The sequence below is a fragment of the Molossus molossus genome, unplaced genomic scaffold (assembly GCF_014108415.1).
Source record: "Molossus molossus isolate mMolMol1 unplaced genomic scaffold, mMolMol1.p scaffold_m16_p_18, whole genome shotgun sequence".
In the NCBI taxonomy this organism is placed as follows: Eukaryota; Metazoa; Chordata; class Mammalia; order Chiroptera; family Molossidae; genus Molossus; species Molossus molossus.
In genome coordinates this window covers 16,379,504-16,398,754 of record NW_023425353.1, presented here as the reverse complement: position 1 = coordinate 16,398,754, position 19,251 = coordinate 16,379,504, and the positions used below count along the sequence as shown (strand labels likewise).

The window sequence follows — 19,251 nt, the reverse complement described above, 5'->3', positions numbered from 1 at the left end:
CTCCAGATTCAACATAAATTAGAAGTTTCCACGAGTAACCATTTACTTAAATGGTTACTTATTCAGGAAAAATGACCTTTTACATAAAACTTAGGTCAGTACTACTGTAACTTTGGAAATGCTCATATTTATCTATTTTAGACTTGGCTTATGAGTTTTTCTCAGTGATTGTAGCACTCACCCAAAAGAGAATCTTTCCTATATACAGTAAATCTTATCTGAAAAACAATGTTATTTAGTTAGTAAGTAATAAACATAAACAGGTTATAGGTCATAATACAACATATAATAGGAATAGTGGTAGTAAAAACCAATGTATTTTCGTACACAATATCTCAATTGTTTTAAAAGAACATTTCAGTTTTAGCATAGAATAAGTTTGATCACATACCAAAGACTTTTACCTTTTGTTATCACCTTTCGAACAGCACTGGAGTTTTCACTGTTAAAGATTAGCACATCAGAATTTTCATTTATATTTAGGATCTCCACTCCCCTGTAATGACCATTCCATTAATAGCTTTACTATAAATACTTGATCATAAGACAGTCTGGCACATTCTCCTTGCTTTTTTTTTTTAACATGTAGTTTAGCTCTGTTTGGAAACACGATTTCTTCTTCACTGCTACATTCAAATTTAAAAGATTAAACATTTTATTCTTGAAACAAAATGTCCATGTGAAGTGAATTCATTCTCTTAAGGCTCATGCACAGAGCCACTGCAAACCAGAATCAATTTTCCACTTGAGAGGCCAAACATTTTGCTCTGACCAAATTATCAAAAGTGATTGTTGTAACAGTCCTAATTCACTGGGTAGCTGTACCTACATTTTCTTTGGGTTACAGAGCTGCAGCTTAAAGTATCCTGGAGATTCTAAGGAATGAATTAACTTCATACAAGACAATAACATTTGGACTAGAATTTTGTTTCATTGAAATGCTTTTAAATTGTTAATGTACAACAATATTATGAATGCACACTAAATAAAATGAACTTTAACTATTAAAAATAATGAGACCACTTTGCAGGTATAATGAAATAGGAAAGTAAGCTATTACCGAAGCTGAAGAAATGACTTAACACTTGTGAAAAGAGATGTTTTCTGATATTAGTTAAATTTTATCCAGGTATTTTCCTCAAATCTGTTTTCCACACACATATCTAATTTAAAAAAGGAATGAAATAAAAGTTTCAAAAAAATTTTATATGCTTCAAAGAAACATTTCTTTTGTTTTCCTTCTCTAGGTGTCTGAATGTGATCTCAAGAGTTCATCTATATGGTGATTTCAGGGGAAGGTGGTAGGTGGAGGTAGAGGAGGCTATAGAGGGGATAAATGGTGATGGAAAAAAAAAACAAATTAAAAAGTACACATTAACACACACACACACACACACACACACACACACACACACAGCTATTTTCTTTTGACATGTAATCTGAGCTTAAACAATACCTCTTCAGTGGGGCTTTGCTTAACCAGTCAATCTAAAAAAACAAAAAACAAAAAAAAACAAACACGTTGATTTTGGATTATCTGCCTAATTGTCTGTGGTTATTTTGTCTTAGCATAACTGCCCCCTAGAATGTAAGCTCCATGGACAAGAGTAAATAAAAAAGAATTAACAAATGTTAAATGAATGAAAAAATAAAATAAAAAGAGTTCATCTAGAAGGTTGCATTCCAATCAAGAGTGATATATCAAGGAGGAGAAAGACCTTTCACAAAGACTATTTGAGAATGACACCAAGGTACTTAGTTTTATTATATATATATTTTGAAGTTTGTGAAGACAAATTTTTTTACTTCAGATGTTTTCTTAAATGTGTTCAATTTAGTTATCCAACTGACAAAGCAAAGCAACCCCACGCTTGATCCAGTGTTGAATGGGTTGGTCTGTTTTCAGCAACATTGCAATGACAAAGTTAGTAGAATGTCCTGTCGTGGAAAGAGTTCCTTTACGCTCACTTGTCTTGTAGAGGGGACAAACATAGGCATTCGACTTCACAATGTCAGACTTTTTAGCTTGAAAAAAAAACACACACACAAAAGAAATGCATGCATTTGATAAAGAGAAAACAGCCAGTGGTATTAAAAGAACAACTATCTTATAATAAAATGTCAAGTACTAAATCTAAGATTTGATTATGGTATCTGAATATTTGAAAGTTGGTGTTGTTTTTAAAAGTTTTTATAGTAGTTATAGTTGTGAAATAAGAAATTTATTTTGTATGGTTCATGATTCTAGGTCTAGAGGACTGGAACTGATTTTAAGGTCCTGATCACTTAACAGGCAAGAAAACACTCAAGAGGACTTGGTAGAGAAGGAGTTAAGAGAAAGAGAAGGTAGGGAGGAAGGAATAAAATACAGCATAGGTGCCCTGGCTGGTTTGGCTCAGCAGTTAGAGCGTCGCCCTGTGGTCTAGAGAGACCGGGGTTTGGTTCCTGCTAAGGGCACGCACCTCAGTTGCAGTTTGTCTCTGGCCCTGGTTGGGTAGTGTAGGAAGCAGCCCTCGATGTGTCCCTTTCACATCGATGTTTCTCTCTCTCTCTCTCCCTCCCACTCTATCTGAACAAAAAAATGGAAAAATGTCCTTGGGTGAGGATAAAAAAATAACAGCATAGGTAATGGGGGAGATGCAAAAAGAGAACAGCTGCTTAGAGCTCTAATAATACAAGAAACCCATAAATTAGAAGTTGAAGTTATTTGTTTTCAGCAGGTTGTTACTAAGACAAACCCACCAAGTCTTGCTTACTCACAAAAAGAAGGTCAAATTTCTCATAGTTATAATCAAACTGCATTAATAATGAAAATACTTAATGGATTGGGTAGTGATTATGGGTGATTTGTAAATGTTTTCATTTATAGTTATTTGAAAATTTAAAAATAGAGAAGAAAGAGAATACAAAAGAATGAAACTCATTTGTTCAGACTTATGGAAAAATGATACTAGCAGAAAGAGGGAAGGAGCAAGTTGCTTTCCCAAGAGAGCAAAACTGATCTGCACCCTATGTGGCTTGCAGAGTCTATGCCGTGGGGCACCTGAATGGATCCTGGGCCTAGGAGTTTTTTATAGCCAGAAAACTCTAGTGGTTAGCTAGAAACTGTGTCAAACCAATTTGTGTCTCTGAGATGTGTGCAAAGAAAGGCACTTGAGAATCAAAATATTGATGGGAAGCTCTAGATTCTGAAAAGTAGAAGTGTTGGGGAGGAGCAAAGAAAATGTTACATCCCATAGGATAAGAGCAAAAAAGAGGCAGAGTGATACTCCTCAAATAATATAAACGCAACACAAAAAAGGGGGAAAATATATTTCCAATGTAAACACTGTCACTATTTATTGTAATTGGACACCATTTTAATAGGTTTGAGCAGAGACTTATTTGGGGGAACAATTAAAAATATCTATCATTATCTTCCCTAAAACTCTAAGAAATTTTGTTAGAAGTAATTTACTTGGTTTTATCCATATGATGGGCATCTGGTCAAACAGAAGTTTGGGATATTGTTCAGCAAGTAATCCACTGTGAAGAGAAATTGAGAAACATTTATTAGATGTAAGATGAAATTTGCTTCTTAGAAATTGCCACTTAGATAGTGGTTTTAATACAAAAGTGAAACAGAGATATGCAGGAAAAGAAATGTAAAAAAAAAAAAAAAAACCAAAAAGAAAAACAACAAAAGAACAAACCCAAGGAAGAGGCAATAAAGAACTGAGAGAAACAAAAGGAAATCATGGAAAGGCTACATGTACAAACAGTGGACAAATATCAATTCCTGTCATTTCTAAAGTACTGTCCATGAGGCAGACACTAGGCTATAACACTGACCCTGACAATGATCTTGTCTCCATTCCTATTCCTATTTCACAGATAAGGAGTGGAGGCTATGAGAGGTTGAGTACTTTTCTCATAGTAACATAACTCTTAAGTTCCAGTGTCAGGATTCAAACACAGATCTAACTATCTAGAAAATGTGTTTTTTTTTCCCTATGCTACATTGTTTATTTGTTTGTTTGCTTATTTGTTTGAAAGAATGGAGAAAGGAAGAAAAAATGAATATATATATATATAAAGAAAAGTAAGTTAAGGGAAATTTCATCACCCAGTAGTGTTGTGAAAAAGAAAAGAGAAATAAACAAATGAGCTATGTGCACCCATGTCTTCTCATGGCCCTGTCTTAGAACTGTCTCTGTAAAACCATCTTCTTGCTCCTTAAGTGATTTTCTCTGCCTTGGTCTTTAAACTCTCCCTTAAGAGCAAAGTCTAACCCTGGCACTGGAAATAGAGGATTATGTTCATCAATGGATTGGTAAAGAGCAGGGCTCCAAGAAACCTATTTTCTCCTTTCCTCTCTTACCCTATATATTTTAAACAAGAACAGCATCGCTTAATTTCCTAAGCTGGAAATTCGGTATTTATTTTAAATATTTATTTATTATGTCATCAAAATACAAGAAAAAGTTTTTCATTCATCAGCAGAAATAGGAACTGTACTATAACTATAAATTGTTTAAAAGTGAGGTGTTCCTACAAATTACAAAATGGAAGGTAACTGTTACAAAGCAGAAGCAGCAGGAAAATTATGTCCATTAACTCCTACTAGTCAGATCACTGAAATACTAACTAAAAATTGTTCAGGATCTAAAAAGACTCGCTCATCACTTGTCCCAGCCTGAGTAATGATTTATGGCAGGAGTTCTGATAGTATTTATTACTTGACATAGTCCCTAGAAGAGGTATTTTGGTTGGGAGAAAATAAAAAAGGGGCAGCAGCCAGCTCATCTGACCTAAGATTCAGCTACAACTGAAGAAGTCTTTGCAGTTGAAACTACAGACCTTGTTCTGTCCCAGCGAGCTCCATCGAGATATAATCCATGGATATAAACGCCATCTTCTGGTGCTGTCTCAGATGTATCAAAAGGAATAACCTGAAGGTAGAGGCACACGCTGGTAATGATCTCCTCTCCAGACAACTTTAGTCTCATAAAGAAAACATTGACTAAATCTTCAGAACACATTTAGGGAAACTTCGCTGTATTATAGCTCCTTAAACTATAAAATGTTCAGTAACATGTATATGTAAAAATGTATAATATAGTTCTTTTTGAAGCATTTTATTGTTTTTTACTGTACTTCATATTATTTTTTGCTAAAATAGGAGAGCAGCATTGGTGTTTTCTTTTTAAAGAGAATGTTTATGAATATATTCGAGCCAAAACTGACAACATATGCCAAGGAGCAAGATACTAAACGCTCCTGGATTATTTGAATTGAATATTGAGATATATAAACATTTTATTATAAAGATAGTAAGACAAATATTATATGCTTTCTTCATGAAACTCAAAGAATGAAAAGTCAATTGTGTATAATGGGCTATAAAAATATGAATTCTGCATATCCTCCTTGCTTAAATACATGACTTTGATGTAATGACATACTGTGGAATTTAAGGAGTTACTGTACCTCAAATTCATATCCTAGTAAATCAATAGGGATGGTATATTTTCTGGCATAATTCTGCATAGCTCCAGTTAAAAAGGCTTGGGTGAAAAAGAAACCAGAGAGCCAAAATACACAAGGTTTCCCTTCATCATACCAGTCCTATAAAGGAAAAACAAAATGAATTATGTTCATTTTTTTCAACTTACACAGGTGTCACCTGACATATAATTCCTAATTCTGGTTTTCGTGTGTGTTGTCTGCAACTTTCCATCACAGGATTCTCTTCCTGACACCAAACATACCACCTATCTTGGCCTTCTTACCTCTTTTACCTTCTAGTTACTCTTCTTGGGGAATTCTAACTCATTTTAACATTAACCTGAATAAAACAAAGTTTGAAAGATTAAAATTTTCTTTAAAAAGTCAAATTTAAATTATTTAGGGGATTATTATATTACTTAATTCCATTCAAAAGCAACCATCTTTAGAAACATTGTCTAACTGTAGCCATCATGTGTTGATTTCAGTTCCTTATCCTTCTTAAACACCCTGCCTCCATGCCCACTACCCCCGCTCCAGTTCAGATATTTATGGTCTTCTTTCTGTATCAACGTTCACCCTTCTTGCTGCTTCTGTCTCCCTGCTAACACATCTATAACAATGCTGCCAGAGTATACCTTGACATGGTTTGGATGAGGTTTAGCATCGTGCCTAATTCTTCAGTGATATACTACTACCCCACCAAATTAAAGTCTAAACACACCTTAGTCTAGACACCTTAGTCTTCTGTTCAAGATAATTCACTATCTGGTCCCAAGTTATATTTCCAGGTCTATCCTTTTTATTTCCACTTTAAGCATCTTACACTCTAACTAGAAGGCCCTATTTGCAAGTCTCTTCTCCGCACTGGGTGGACATCTGTTGTTTTTTCTGCTTATCTTAAAGTGAGACTACTCTTATGTCCCTCTGGAGGATGAACCCTCCTACACTCTCAATCCAAGCACTTCTGGTGGTGGTATTACACCTCCTGGGGGTGGGCATGTGATTCATACCTAGCCAGTCATATACCTCCAGTCATGGTGATTGCGTCAGAAATGGACATGTGACCCAATGAAAGCTAGGTGCTGAGATTCTTTTTTTTTTCTTTTTTTTATCCTCACCCGAAGACATTTTTCCATTTTTTGTTCAGATAGAGTGGGAGGAAGAGAGAGAGAGAGAAACATCGACGCGAAGGAACACATCGAGTGGCTGCCACCCGCACGACCAACCAGGGCCGGGGACAAACCGCAACCGAGGTATGTGCCCTTAGCGGGAACCGAACCCGGGTCTCTCTGTACTGCAGGCCGACGCTCCAACCGCTGAGCCAAACCAGCCAGGGCGGTGCTGAGATTCTTGCTGGGACTTTTGGAGAAAGGACTTACTCTCAACTCTTTAAAGTTGTGTGGATGTGAGGCTAGAGTCACTGTTGCTATCTTGCTACCACCAGACAAGAACCTAACTGAGAATAGAGTTACCCCAAGAGATGAAGTGCAAAGACTATGTTTGTATCCCAGCTCAAATCCTACCTGGAGCCACAGCTATCTAAGTACTACTCCTTTTTTTGCAGTGTCCAAAACCATTCATCCTTTAGATCCAGTTCAAATGCTACTTCACCCTATCAACAAACTCTACTTTTCTGTGCTAAAAGAACTCTCTCCCTTCTTTCAGTTCCCAGAGCATTTTACATATTGGTCTTTTATGTCATATTCCTTACTATACTGTATTAGTTTTTTCTTAGCTACATAGGCTATCTCCCTATATAGGCTATAGACAACTTGGAGGCAACTTGGCAACTCTGTCCAACAACAAGGTGCTTTGGACAAAGTGGAGTCTCAATTCACATTTGTTGATCCAACAGATGAAGCAGTAAAATGAACTTTGTCTCTGAGTGAGCAGCACACTACAGGAAGAAGCCAGCTTTGCTTCCTGGAGGAAGAAACAAACAGCTGCTAGAGCTATTAGAACAGTACTATCAGATCAAGAAGAGGTAGAGAAAGAGATGGAGTTTGACGGGGCACAAGGTAGGCAGAACCAGCACCATGCTAAAGAAAGCTGTAAGAACCTAGAAGGCAAGTGTTTAGAAAATTGCCTCGCTCACTCCAGGGCTTCATTTAGCCAAGAATATAATGAGTGTCTGGATCAGCTACTTATATACAATCTCTGAATTAGCTACCATGAACTGAGTGCCTAGTACACACCAGTCACTATGCTAAAAACTTTACATGCATCACCTCATTTAGTCCACAAAATAACTCAGTGAGTTAGATTTTTTCTTTCATTTTACAGATGAGAAAACTGGGTCCAGAAAGATGAGTATCTTGCTCAAATTCACACAGATACTGTCAGAGCCTGGATTTAATCTGAGAGTATAACCAGTGTGCAAAAAATCTTTTGAAAAAGGGTATAGGGAGGAGATGGGGAAGATAAATAGGATGAATGGTGGGAGAGAAATGAGAAAAAGATAGGAAACTCCAGATGAATCATTTCTTAATTTGTTAACTCTAAGAATAAATAGGAGGTGAAGTCAAGAGTACAGGTGAAAGAAAGATGATGGGAAAATTGTTCAGCTTCTGTAAGGGTAAGAGGACAATGAGGGAGATCCATTTGGAGGAAGATTTGTGGTAAAGGGTGATAAAGGTGCTCAATAATGAGTGAGACCTTTCTTATGCATTCAGAAGGAATGATTTCAAGGGGAAATCCAAATTTCAGAAAGTAGAAAGTTTAATGTGGACTTATATTAACACAACAAATTGAATTTGTCCTGGAGACTATCCCAGCGGGCACCATGCCAGAAGCCCTCTAGGGGATTAAGGTAAAGACTCATCAGGCTTTAGGGACAAAGCAGTATACAGAAATGCAAGCAGTTCCAATATAAGTTCCAAAAAAGTTTGGGAAATAAATTGGGGTATAAAAAAAAAGAGTAAAATCATGGCAAGGGGAGGATGGAATTAAGGGACAGAAAGAGACTGGTACATGCGGAAAGACATCAAAGACATGTTGTGGACGTGGCTAGGAATCATCCAGGTATACACACACTCGCTTATCAAATTAGCAAAGATAAAAAAGAACACTAATTACTGAGAAATAGGCATTCATTTACTATTGATGGGGATACAATTGAATAATTTTTCTAGAGGATAAATAGGTAATGTATATCAAAAGCCCTAAAAATATCCAAATGGAATCAACTTAAGCATTAAAAGAATAAGGTACCACTAACCATGGGGGATTTTTCTAGGAACACAAGGATGGTTTTACATTTGGAAATGTGGTGATATAATTCAATACAAGAATGAGCTAAGAAAATAAAAAATGACATCACCAGCAATAAATGATGAGAAGGCAGTTGATAAAATAGAATGATTTCTGATTTTACAAAAGAATAGTCCACATTTACTAATGCTTATCACATTCTGTAGACTGTTACCTTCTGAGATAAAACTGCTCATTTTATGGATGAAGAAACTGAGGATAGTAAGTGGCAACTCTTTTAGAACTTAAACACTTAAAACCACTATTCTGTGCTGTTTTGTTTGTTAAATGAATAATCTACATAAAAAGTTCCCATAAATTAAAATTTTTAAAATAGTCCAGCTCAGCCAGTGTGGCTCAGTGGATTGAGCATCATCCCATAGACTGAGAGATCCTGGTTCGATTCCTGGTCAGGGCACATACCCAGGTTGCAGGCTTGATCCCCAGTATGGGGCATGCAGGAGGCAGCCGATCGATGTAGCTCTCTCACATCGATGTTTCTATGTCTCTCTCCCTCCCCCTCTCTCTAAAAAAGTAAATAAAAACGTATTTTAAAAAATAGTCCAAAATAAAAATGGCCTAGGAGATGAACAGGCAAGTTACAGAAGAAAATACAAATGGCAAGCACACATAACGAAAAGAAGCACAGGCTCACAAATAAATATCAAAGAAATTTAAATTGAAAAAATAAGACAAGATTGATAAAACCTGGAAAGGGATGTATGAGAAAGCCTGTCCCTCCACATCTTTACAAGCACTGGATATTTTATTATTAGCTTCTACAGTGAAACAAAGCTTTTATATAATAAAAAGGCAACTGAACACTGAAAGGTCATACACCTATGTGAATTTACAAAAAATATTTTTGGGTTTCTCCCGACCCCCAGGCCCCTATATAAATATCAAGCATATGATGGGCGTGAGCTGAAGAGTTAGAGAGGAAAATAGTGCCTTGCCCTATGCTTGCTTTCCTGTCCTAAATATCCTTTATGTGTGTATTTGGGGATGGGATTGGGAGTGGGGGTTGGGGAATGAGATTTCAAAGCACTGATCTTTTCCCTGGTTTTATGAGATAAAAGCTAAGAAGCAACTGATTTTAAGACAATGAGCACTTATTGAGGAATCTAAGCCTCAGGTTCTCTCTGTGATTTACTACAAACACAAAATCTTCAAAAATATAAATGTTACTGCTCTGGCCGGTTTGGCTCAGCGGTTAGAGCGTCGGCCTGCAATCCAGAGAGACCCGGGTTCGGTTCCCGCGAAGGGCACGTACCTCGGTTGCAGTTTGTTCCCGGCCCTGGCTGGTCATGTGGGTGGCAGCCACTCGATATGTCCCTTTCACATCGATGTTTTTCTCTCTCTCTCTCTTCCTCTCTCTCCCTCCCACTCTATCTGAACAAAAAATGAAAAAATGTCCTCAGGTGAGGATTAAAAAATACACACACACATACACACACACACACACACACACACACATAAATGTTACATACTATTTGTGTTTGAGTAAAGCAAAATTTTAATTCTCTACTCAATACTTTGAAATGTATGTAATTTTCCTTATTCTAAAATGTTTGTTACATTACCATGAAACTACTAATCATATTCTTTTTTTTTTTTTATCCTCACCTGAGGACATTTTTCCATTTTTTGTTCAGGTAGAGTGGGAGGGAGAGAGAGGAACAAAGAGAGAGAGAGAGAGAGAGAGAGAAACATCGATGTGAAAGGGACACATCGAGTGGCTGCCACCCGCACAACCAACCAGGGCCGGGGACAAACTGCAACCGAGGTACATGCCCTTAGCGGGAACCGAACCCAAGTCTCTCAGGACCGCAGGCCGACGCTCTAACCGCTGAGCCAAACCAGCCAGGGCCTACTAATCATATTCTATTCAACTCAAGACTTTAGGTGACCATAGTCAATTTCTAATGTCTCCCTATTATATATAACATCTTACCTGTAAAAATTGCAACCGGGCTAGAAAATCTGTGATGTAACTTCCTAAGGGCTTAAGACTTGGGTATGATCGTTGGGCCCATATTTCTGGAACTTTTCCAACAAGCAAACTGCCAGAGAGCGCCTCCAACGCAGAATCCATTACAACCACGCCTTTAATAGCTTTCTCAAGGTCCCGTAGAGTGTTACGTATAGTTTTAATTAAACTGCAAGAAAAGAAATTATCATCAACATATATGAAGTAAATATCAACATGAAGTCTTTTCAGAAGAAATAGCAGGAATCTCATTCATAGCTAGCTTTATGAGGGTGTTTCCCAAAGTATGGTCACCTCTACTTGGTAATGTAAGGTTATTTTAGGTTATACTTAAATAAACAAGGTTCATTTTAATAAGAAATATTTTATTTATTTATTTATTTTTTGTTGTTGTTGTTGTTCAGGTAGAGTGGGAGGGAGAGAGAGGAACAGAGAGAGAGAGAGAAACATCGATGTGAAAGGGACACACCGAGTGGCTGCCACCCGCACAACCGACCAGGGCCGGGGACAAACTGCAACCGAGGTACGCGCCCCCAGCGGGAATCGAACCCGGGTCTCTCAGGACCACAGGCCGACGCTCTAACCGCTGAGCCAAACCGGCCAGGGCATTTTAATAAGAAATATTTTAAAATATAGTAAATAATACAACTAGTTTTCTGGGTATTACTATATAGGACCAGGCCAATTTAAACAGAAAATGATTTATAGAAAAATATTACATAAGTAATGTTACAGGTGACTTTTAAATGTGGAAAAAGTTATAAAAGTATTATGCAATGGCTGAAATTTGGGAAACACTGACTCAAAGTATAAAGTATATATTAATTTATGCACTTTCAAATACTCTGCTTCCTACTTAGGCCCAAATTGCTAAGAACACTATAAATATACCCGATGTGAGGGTTTTAGGCTAGAAGCCTAAGTAACTGAGGGATAATATGTTATTACATATATGTTCTTATGAATACTTATTATCTATATGTTCTTAAGAAATACTGAATTAGCCCGGCTGGTGTGGCTCAGTGGTTGAGCGTCGACCCATGCATGCACCAAAAGGTCATAGGTTCGATTCCCAGTCAGGGCACATGCCCAGGTTGTGGGCCTGATCCCCACTGGGGGGTATGTGGGGGGAGGCCAATCAATGTTCTCTCTCATTGATGTCTCTCTCTCTGTCCCTCTACCTTCCTCTCTCTCTAAAATCAATAAAGAAAAAAAAATACTGACTTAATATGTTTTATTTTAAAACAAGACTGGAAACCCAAATAAACTTGGAAACACTTTAGGAAATTCATGACCAAAACAGTTTCCATTTCTTAAGCCAATATTGAATTGCAGAAAATTAAATTTCAAAAATTCAAAGCAAATAATTTATTTGCTATCATAGGATATCTAATCAACCTAGATTGTACTCCAGAAGAAAAGTGAGATGTATATATGTCAAGTGGAAGAAAAATGTCAAAAGATACAGGCTTAATGCTCGTTTCATCTTTAGTTTCTGAAGAGAATAGTAACAAATTGATGAAAGATTCTGATTAATGAATATTTTTAACCAGATCTCCTTTTTGTCATCATTTTTACATTATAAAAAATATCCTCACTTCTGGGGCAAAAGGTTATGCAGTCAAGTAATACATTTAAAAAGGGGGAAACTCTAAAAAAAATGGTAGGTTTTGATAATTTTTTCTTAAAATTTTAAGTCAATACCAATATGTCTTTTTAGGTAACTTCCTGTTAGGGATCTTGTAAATGCCACCATTCTGCAAGAGTGAGAATCTTTCCCAAAAGAGATAAACCACAGAAACAGTAAGGGTTCAGGGGTAAGAAGAGGCAAACAACAGAAGCAGCATTCCAGGGGTAGGGGTAGGAAGAGGCTGATTTGCTCTCACTCAAGGGTCACAGGCATTGCTGCTCCCCGTTGCTGGTCACCTTATGAATCACTGGAGATATAGATCCTTACTTGTTAAATCTTTCCATTTCTTGTACTAACACAGTATTCATGCTCTCTTCATATCTCACAGGATAATTCTGTAGGGCTGTTTCAATGTTAAAATCACTTGGCAGCTAGGAGAATAGATTTTGAAGATCACATATTATTCTCAGAATAGACAATTAGTTTTAATTAGCAATAATACCACTAATAGCTAACACTGAGCAGTTACTATGTGCTAGGCATTGTGCTAACTGCTTTCCACACATTATCTCACTTAATCCTTATTCCTCTTGAGTGACCATTATTATCTCCATTTACAGGTGAGACATTTAAATAGAGAGAGGATAAGTAACTGCCCAAGGGTACATAGCCAGAAAGTGACCTATTTATATCCACAGCTCTCTAACTCCAAGGCCCATGCTGCAGGATATAGCACTTTGCAGAAGATACACTTTTCTGAAAAGTTGTATAATTTCCTTTTGTAAATTGAATCTTATTTTGGATTGATAAAACTGATGTACCATTTCATAACTGTTTTATATTGAGTTCCAATCAATTATCAACTGGCTTCAAATAGCTTAGCTTATGCCACTATCAAATAATGTGTGAATGTCGCGGGGCTCCAATGCAGAGGGAGAGAGAAGGCCATCACGTGTCTGATTTCTATGAGGCACCTGAGGGATGCTTGAGAAGTGATGAAGGGGACTTTGGGACTGATGATCAAGCCACAAGATACTGGAATTCACATTCCTTAAGAGACAAAGAGGTTTCCCACACAGGGAAGTCCCAAACTAAAAAAGTTGAGCTGCCCAGAGTGTCCCAGGTGATAGTCCCTGGGTAGTGTAAAACAATTCGTCTAAGTCACACTAGGTGATGTTACTCAAGGACCTTTTGGCTTAGTACAATCTCTCTACCTCAAATAAGTTCCAGATTCTAGTGCCAGGTAACTTCCTGTTAGGGATCTTGTAAATGCCACCATTCTGCAAGAGTGAGAATCTTTCCCAACAGAGATAAACCACAGAAACAGTAAGGGTTCAGGGGTAAGAAGAGGCAAACAGAAGCAGCATTCCAGGGGTAGGGGTAGGAAGAGGCTGATTTGCTCTCACTCAAGGGTCACAGGCATTGCTGCTCCCCATTCTTCTCCAGTGGTTGCAGCCAGGTGTATGATGAGGAGGCTCTAAAGGAGTGATATCAGGCAAGGCTATCAACTGTGAGAGCTGAGGAGTGGTGCCATCCATAAGCTTTCAAGGCAATGGACTACGGGTCAGGTTCTGCTGTCAGACTGTCTGACACTGAGCTATGGAGATAATTACAATGTTTGCCCTGGTGGGGAGCTGTGAAGATCTGTGCTTGGGACCATAATCTTTTTAAAATTTACATTAGTACTTCTTTATTGAATTTAAGACAGAAAAAAAGGTGAGAATAGAGAGTATCATTCCACTTTACCTAGTAGGGTTAAGTACATTGGGCTTTATTATGAAAAGAAAAGAGCTCTTGCCGTTAATTTGGTATTGATCTTATCTCCCTGTACCTCCTCACTTCCTAAAGTAGCTTAAAAATGATCCACTCCATGATCCAGTAAGTTCAGACCATTTCCTCTATTTTTTAAAAGTAGGTCCGTTATCACCTTGGCCTTTGTGGTTGAATGTCACCCAACAGATGGTTGAGTATCATCCCATGCACCAGGAGATGTCTGGCTCAATTCCTGGACAGGGCACATGCCCAGGTTGCATACTCCATCCCCAGTAAAGGGCATGTAGGAAGCAACAGATCAATGTTTCTCTCTCTCTCCCTCTCCCTTCCTCTTTCTGAAATAAATAAAAACATATTTTTTAAAAGTAGGTCCATTATTTTTGCTTAGAAATGACAATAAATATATATGTTCATTAGCTCGTCCACAGTTATAGTTACTAAGATCTTACTACACTCTAGGCATAATGCAAAGTACTTTATTTTTAACTAATTAATTTATTTATCTATTTATAAACAATGGATAGTCAATTTATTTAAAAGGTTGATTTAAGCATCTGCACTGGTGACTTAAACCTGTATTCCTGGCTCAGTACTGATGGAAGTAATCTGCTTAATAATCTCACAAGGACTGTGCAAGTCAATGAGTTGCTTGTGGATCCTCATCTGAAACAGATTCCATCTTATGACCCTCCCCACAGGGAGTTTTTCTTATAGTGATTCCCAGAGTCTTGGCAGGCACCCAAACTGGTCCTTTCACTTTGAGATTCTTTTTCTTTGTACCTCTGATTAAGTCAGAACATGCCTTCTCCAAAGACTACACTGTGGCTGTTTAGAGTAATTCTAAGTTGGTGACTCGCCACCTCTGGTTGTATGAATGTCTTGCTGGCATCTTTAAAAGCCACGGCTGAGCCCTGGCTGGTTTGGCTCAGCGATCGGCTTCCGGTCCAGAGAGACCCGGGTTCAGTTCCCGCTAAGGGCATGTACCTCGGTTGCAGCTTGTCTCTGGACCTGGTTGGACGGTGTGGGAGGCAACCTTCGATGTGTCCCTTTCACATCGATGTTTCTCTCTCCCCCTCCCACTCTATCTGAACAAAATATCGAAAAGTGTCCTTGGGTGAGGATAAAAACAAAAACATAAAAGCCACGGCTGAGGCACAGCTTCCAGAGTGAACAGTGGTGAGTCTGGAGCAGGAGTGGCCGGATGGAGCTCCGCTGCAGCTGCAACCGCGACTTCCTCAAAAAGCTATGCCAAGTACTTTTTGTGATCATGGTATCTCCCCTGCTAGTAAGTATGTGTGCCGAGTACTTTAAATTCATGATCTCTTTAGTGTTCACAGGAACCTCATCACCCTTTACAGATTTGTGAACTAATGCTCAGAAAGGTAAAATATCTCCCTCAAGGTCATAATGCTCCCAAATGGAGTTTTCAGATTGCCATTTCAGTACCATTTGACTTATATTGTAAGCAACGTATTTTAAGCTAAATGTTACCTTTTTGAGAATATCTGTGGTAATTTCGAGTAGAATCTGGTCTGTACTTCCTGAGGATCCTGTCTGTTTGGAGCCTCCCTGGGTGAGGAGCAAGGACTCAAAGAGGACTTTTGTTTGTTGAAGATCTTTGGAGATATCAACATTGTCATGTAATCCAAATACCTCAGGTTGCTGAGTAAATGGAAGTTTCTACCAGAATAGATTAAGTAAGCATAACATTTTCACTGGTTATATTAATAAGGTAGACACATGCAAACCAAAAAGGGTTAAAAATCAACTAAACAAACAATAATTGAATCAAACTTTTCTAATTTTTGATAATTCTTAGAAATAAAAGATATTGAACATTGATTGAAACCATTATACTTATCTAACCCTATACATTACCAGGGAATTTTTCAATATTTGCTTTTTAGAAAAATCACACTTAAATCTAACCTATTTTCAGTGATATCAGTTACCTTAATGAATGTAATATAATCATTATAGGTGCCTTTGGGAGGTGCAAAATAGTTTCCACTGGGAGAAAACTTAAAATGAGGGTTTTCAATTATGTGTGGATTATAAAAGTCAGCCAGCATGGTTAAGAGGAGACGTCTGTCCCAATCATCTGTCACTCTTCCTCCATAGTTACACTCCCCAGTCAGGTAAGAGATAGCTTCAAATGGAATTGTGTCATATTCATTTATAAATAACTGAAACAAATGAAACATAAAACAAGAAAAACTAAGTCTTTCACTTCATTTCCATTTTAAGATGGCATTAAATATCTATCTATCTATCCATACACAAAGGAGTGGGGTTGAAAGAATTATCCCCATGGGTTATCTTTAGGTGACTTTTCGGAGGCCACATGTCGTAAAGGCCCTTCATCACAGTAAAAGAGCAGACAACTATTAATATTCTGTGTTTGTCTAGCTGGGCAAGTTCATTTCCTAACTTTTGTCTTCTTAAAAATAGAAATAATAAACTTACAGGGTTCCTGTGAGGATTAGAATTAATATAAGTAATGTGCCTCATTCAAAGTCTGAGTTAGTAGAATTTATAGTGATATTTATTTGGAGGCACCTGCTGACCTTCTGAATGTCTCATATTGTGAGTCCCAGCCTCCCTTACAGCTACAGCCTAACCCTATGACCTGGGCTTGGCTCAGATGCATTCATCCTAGACTAAATCGGGGTTTGTTAAGCAAAGAAGTAGGAATAGCCCAGAATCTTTTTTGATTACATCAGAAGGCCTGCAGTAGACTACAGTGTGTGTGGCAGGTATGTGAGCTACAGTGTCTAATATTCAAGAAGGGTAGAGACACTGCTCCTACCAGACATGGTGTGACTCTGGATGTGACTCTACATGTCTTGGTTCTCCAGCCATCTTGGTGAGTCTGTGACCTACTTAATATTCTGTCAATAAATTCCTTTTCTACTTAAAGTAGATAGCCTGTTTCTGTTGACTGATAAAGCTAAATCGTAGATTTGACTAAGTGGAGAAGAAGAGTAGAGGATAGTGAGGACCTATATAAAGCCAGCACTGAGGAGGGCACTGCAAAAAGAAAGAAAGAACCAGGGTCCTTGAATGACAACACTTTTGCTGAATGAACCAACTCCAGAACCTGTCCTTCCTCTGCATATTTTTAATGTGAGATAAGTTGCATTATGTTTTAAGCCAGTTTGAATAAGGTTTTCCATTATTTGTAGCAAGAAAAAAAACTCCAGATGGAGATAGTGCTTCATAAACCATACTTGTAATTATTATTACTAACTACCCATCTATTAGTGGTACTGGACGAATTGAATAAGTTATTCTAAGCCAAGGGCTTGATACACAATTATCCTCCATTAGTGTTAGTTCCCTTCTAACTGTACCTGTAATTGGCGAACACTGATGCGCAAATCTGATTCATTAAATCCATATGGAATATTCCAACCAAGAGGGCCAAATTTCTTTCTCTCTTGTACAAGAGCATGAAAAAAACAAACTCCAAACAGCAACTTCTCCCAGGCCTTTAATATAAAAATTATACAACAAGAAAAAAAATTCTATCAGGTTTCCTGCAGTTAAAGGAGGGGAATCAGTGGTCTTTTTCATTGTAAGATTCTATGATCACATATCTCTAAAAATTTCTATGTAAAGAAGACAGGCTAACTAAATAATGTTTACTATAAAAAGTATTAATTTTATGACTTAATACCTCCAAAGCTAGATAAAATGCAATAATATTAAATGTTATTAAAATGTAATAATTCTACCACGTACCAAAGTATTGGCTAGTAATACTTTGGTATTGTTCATTAATATTTATAACTTCAATACTTAAATGCTATCCTATAAACTCACTGGCATATGCTTGAGATTACAAATTCAGGAGAATAATTAAGTATTATGCTATCAATAAATACCAATATATAGTTTCTGATTTGTGACTTTCCATTTGGGGATCATTTTGGAAAGCACTATTTTTTTACTCTGTCCATGGCATCTTCATATGTGTGACATGTATGTCACATGGGCCTCTAAGCCTGTGTCAGTGCTCTGCAGGATGGCCTCCCATCCCTTTGAGGTCCCCTCAAGTAAATTTCAAGTATGCTACACAGCACATATTTTAAGTTAGACCATGTCAAACATAGCTCCAAATGCAGTAAAAATCCATCCAGCTATTTTCACGTGATACAGTAGTAGAAACTGTTTCTATAATATTAAAATGAAAGTACACCATAGCTTAACTGAACAGCTGTATTCCTGAAATGTTGTACATAAATCAAAGTATATTTTACATGTACTGGATGAATGCTGTGGTGATACATTTAATAGGGGAAAACCTTTTGTCAATGAGAGCAATAAACTAATTTAGGTATATTCCACATATTTTCACATAATGGGTTTCTTAAAGAGGGGATAATTTCTCTGCATTTTTGGTCTGTGCTTGTGAGCCAAGAAGGCTCCTGTGGTATGAGAGAAATATTAGGAACGGAATATAGAAAGATGCATACTTAGGATGAAATGCTGTCAGCCTAAGATAAGTCTAAACTCATAAAGCACTGCTTACATCAATCTATATATTCTAAATACATATATATGTATATATACTGTAGTGTTGGGGTTTGGTGGATGAACAAAATGTAACCTTGAGGTATGCATTCTTGCGGCCTGGCCAGCCAAGGATCAAAGTATGCATGTGCATAAATAAGGTACGCATGATATGGGTTCGGAAAGCCATCCTGAAAGTGCCAATGGGCTTATTGCCCAAGTGTGAATGTATTTGTTATGTATCTCTGCTGAAAACAGTGAGAGACAGGAAGTATGCTAGGCTTGGCTGTAAAGTCAGCAGAGACAAGATCTCAAGGACTAAATTACCTAAAACACTTTGCAAATTAATTGGGCTGCATCCAGAGATCTGGAACATTTGCTCCCTTGCGTGCCCCCTCACTCCAAGCAGTGTCTGCTTATAGTTCACTGCGCTGCGATGACCCCTCGCAGGCCGAGAGAGTCAGCATGGGTGCGCGGCGCGCACGCGCGCGCGCGCGCGCACACACACACACACACACGCACGCACCCTTAAAAATTATTTTCTAAAGACAGCATTCACCCAACCCCATGTGTATTTTTTGAACTGATTTCTGAATTCCATTTT

General features: G+C 37.7%; 1 protein-coding gene and 1 pseudogene across 1 annotated transcript in view; both read right to left on the bottom strand.

The window, feature by feature from the left end:
* Positions 1-1,834: 1,834 nt before the first annotated feature.
* DNAH12 (dynein axonemal heavy chain 12) overlaps positions 1,835-19,251 on the bottom strand; it is a 276,436-nt gene continuing 259,019 nt past the window's right edge. Inside the window, exons 68-76 of the mRNA XM_036266455.1 lie at positions 17,486-17,623; positions 16,085-16,318; positions 15,624-15,812; positions 12,687-12,790; positions 10,694-10,898; positions 5,470-5,607; positions 4,840-4,931; positions 3,458-3,525; positions 1,835-2,025 (exon numbers count right to left, since the gene is read on the bottom strand). Of these exons, the coding sequence (XP_036122348.1) occupies positions 1,835-2,025; positions 3,458-3,525; positions 4,840-4,931; positions 5,470-5,607; positions 10,694-10,898; positions 12,687-12,790; positions 15,624-15,812; positions 16,085-16,318; positions 17,486-17,623 (1,359 nt within the window). The remainder of the gene's footprint in view (positions 2,026-3,457; positions 3,526-4,839; positions 4,932-5,469; positions 5,608-10,693; positions 10,899-12,686; positions 12,791-15,623; positions 15,813-16,084; positions 16,319-17,485; positions 17,624-19,251) is intronic.
* On the bottom strand, positions 14,679-15,449 carry LOC118633471 (annotated as a pseudogene).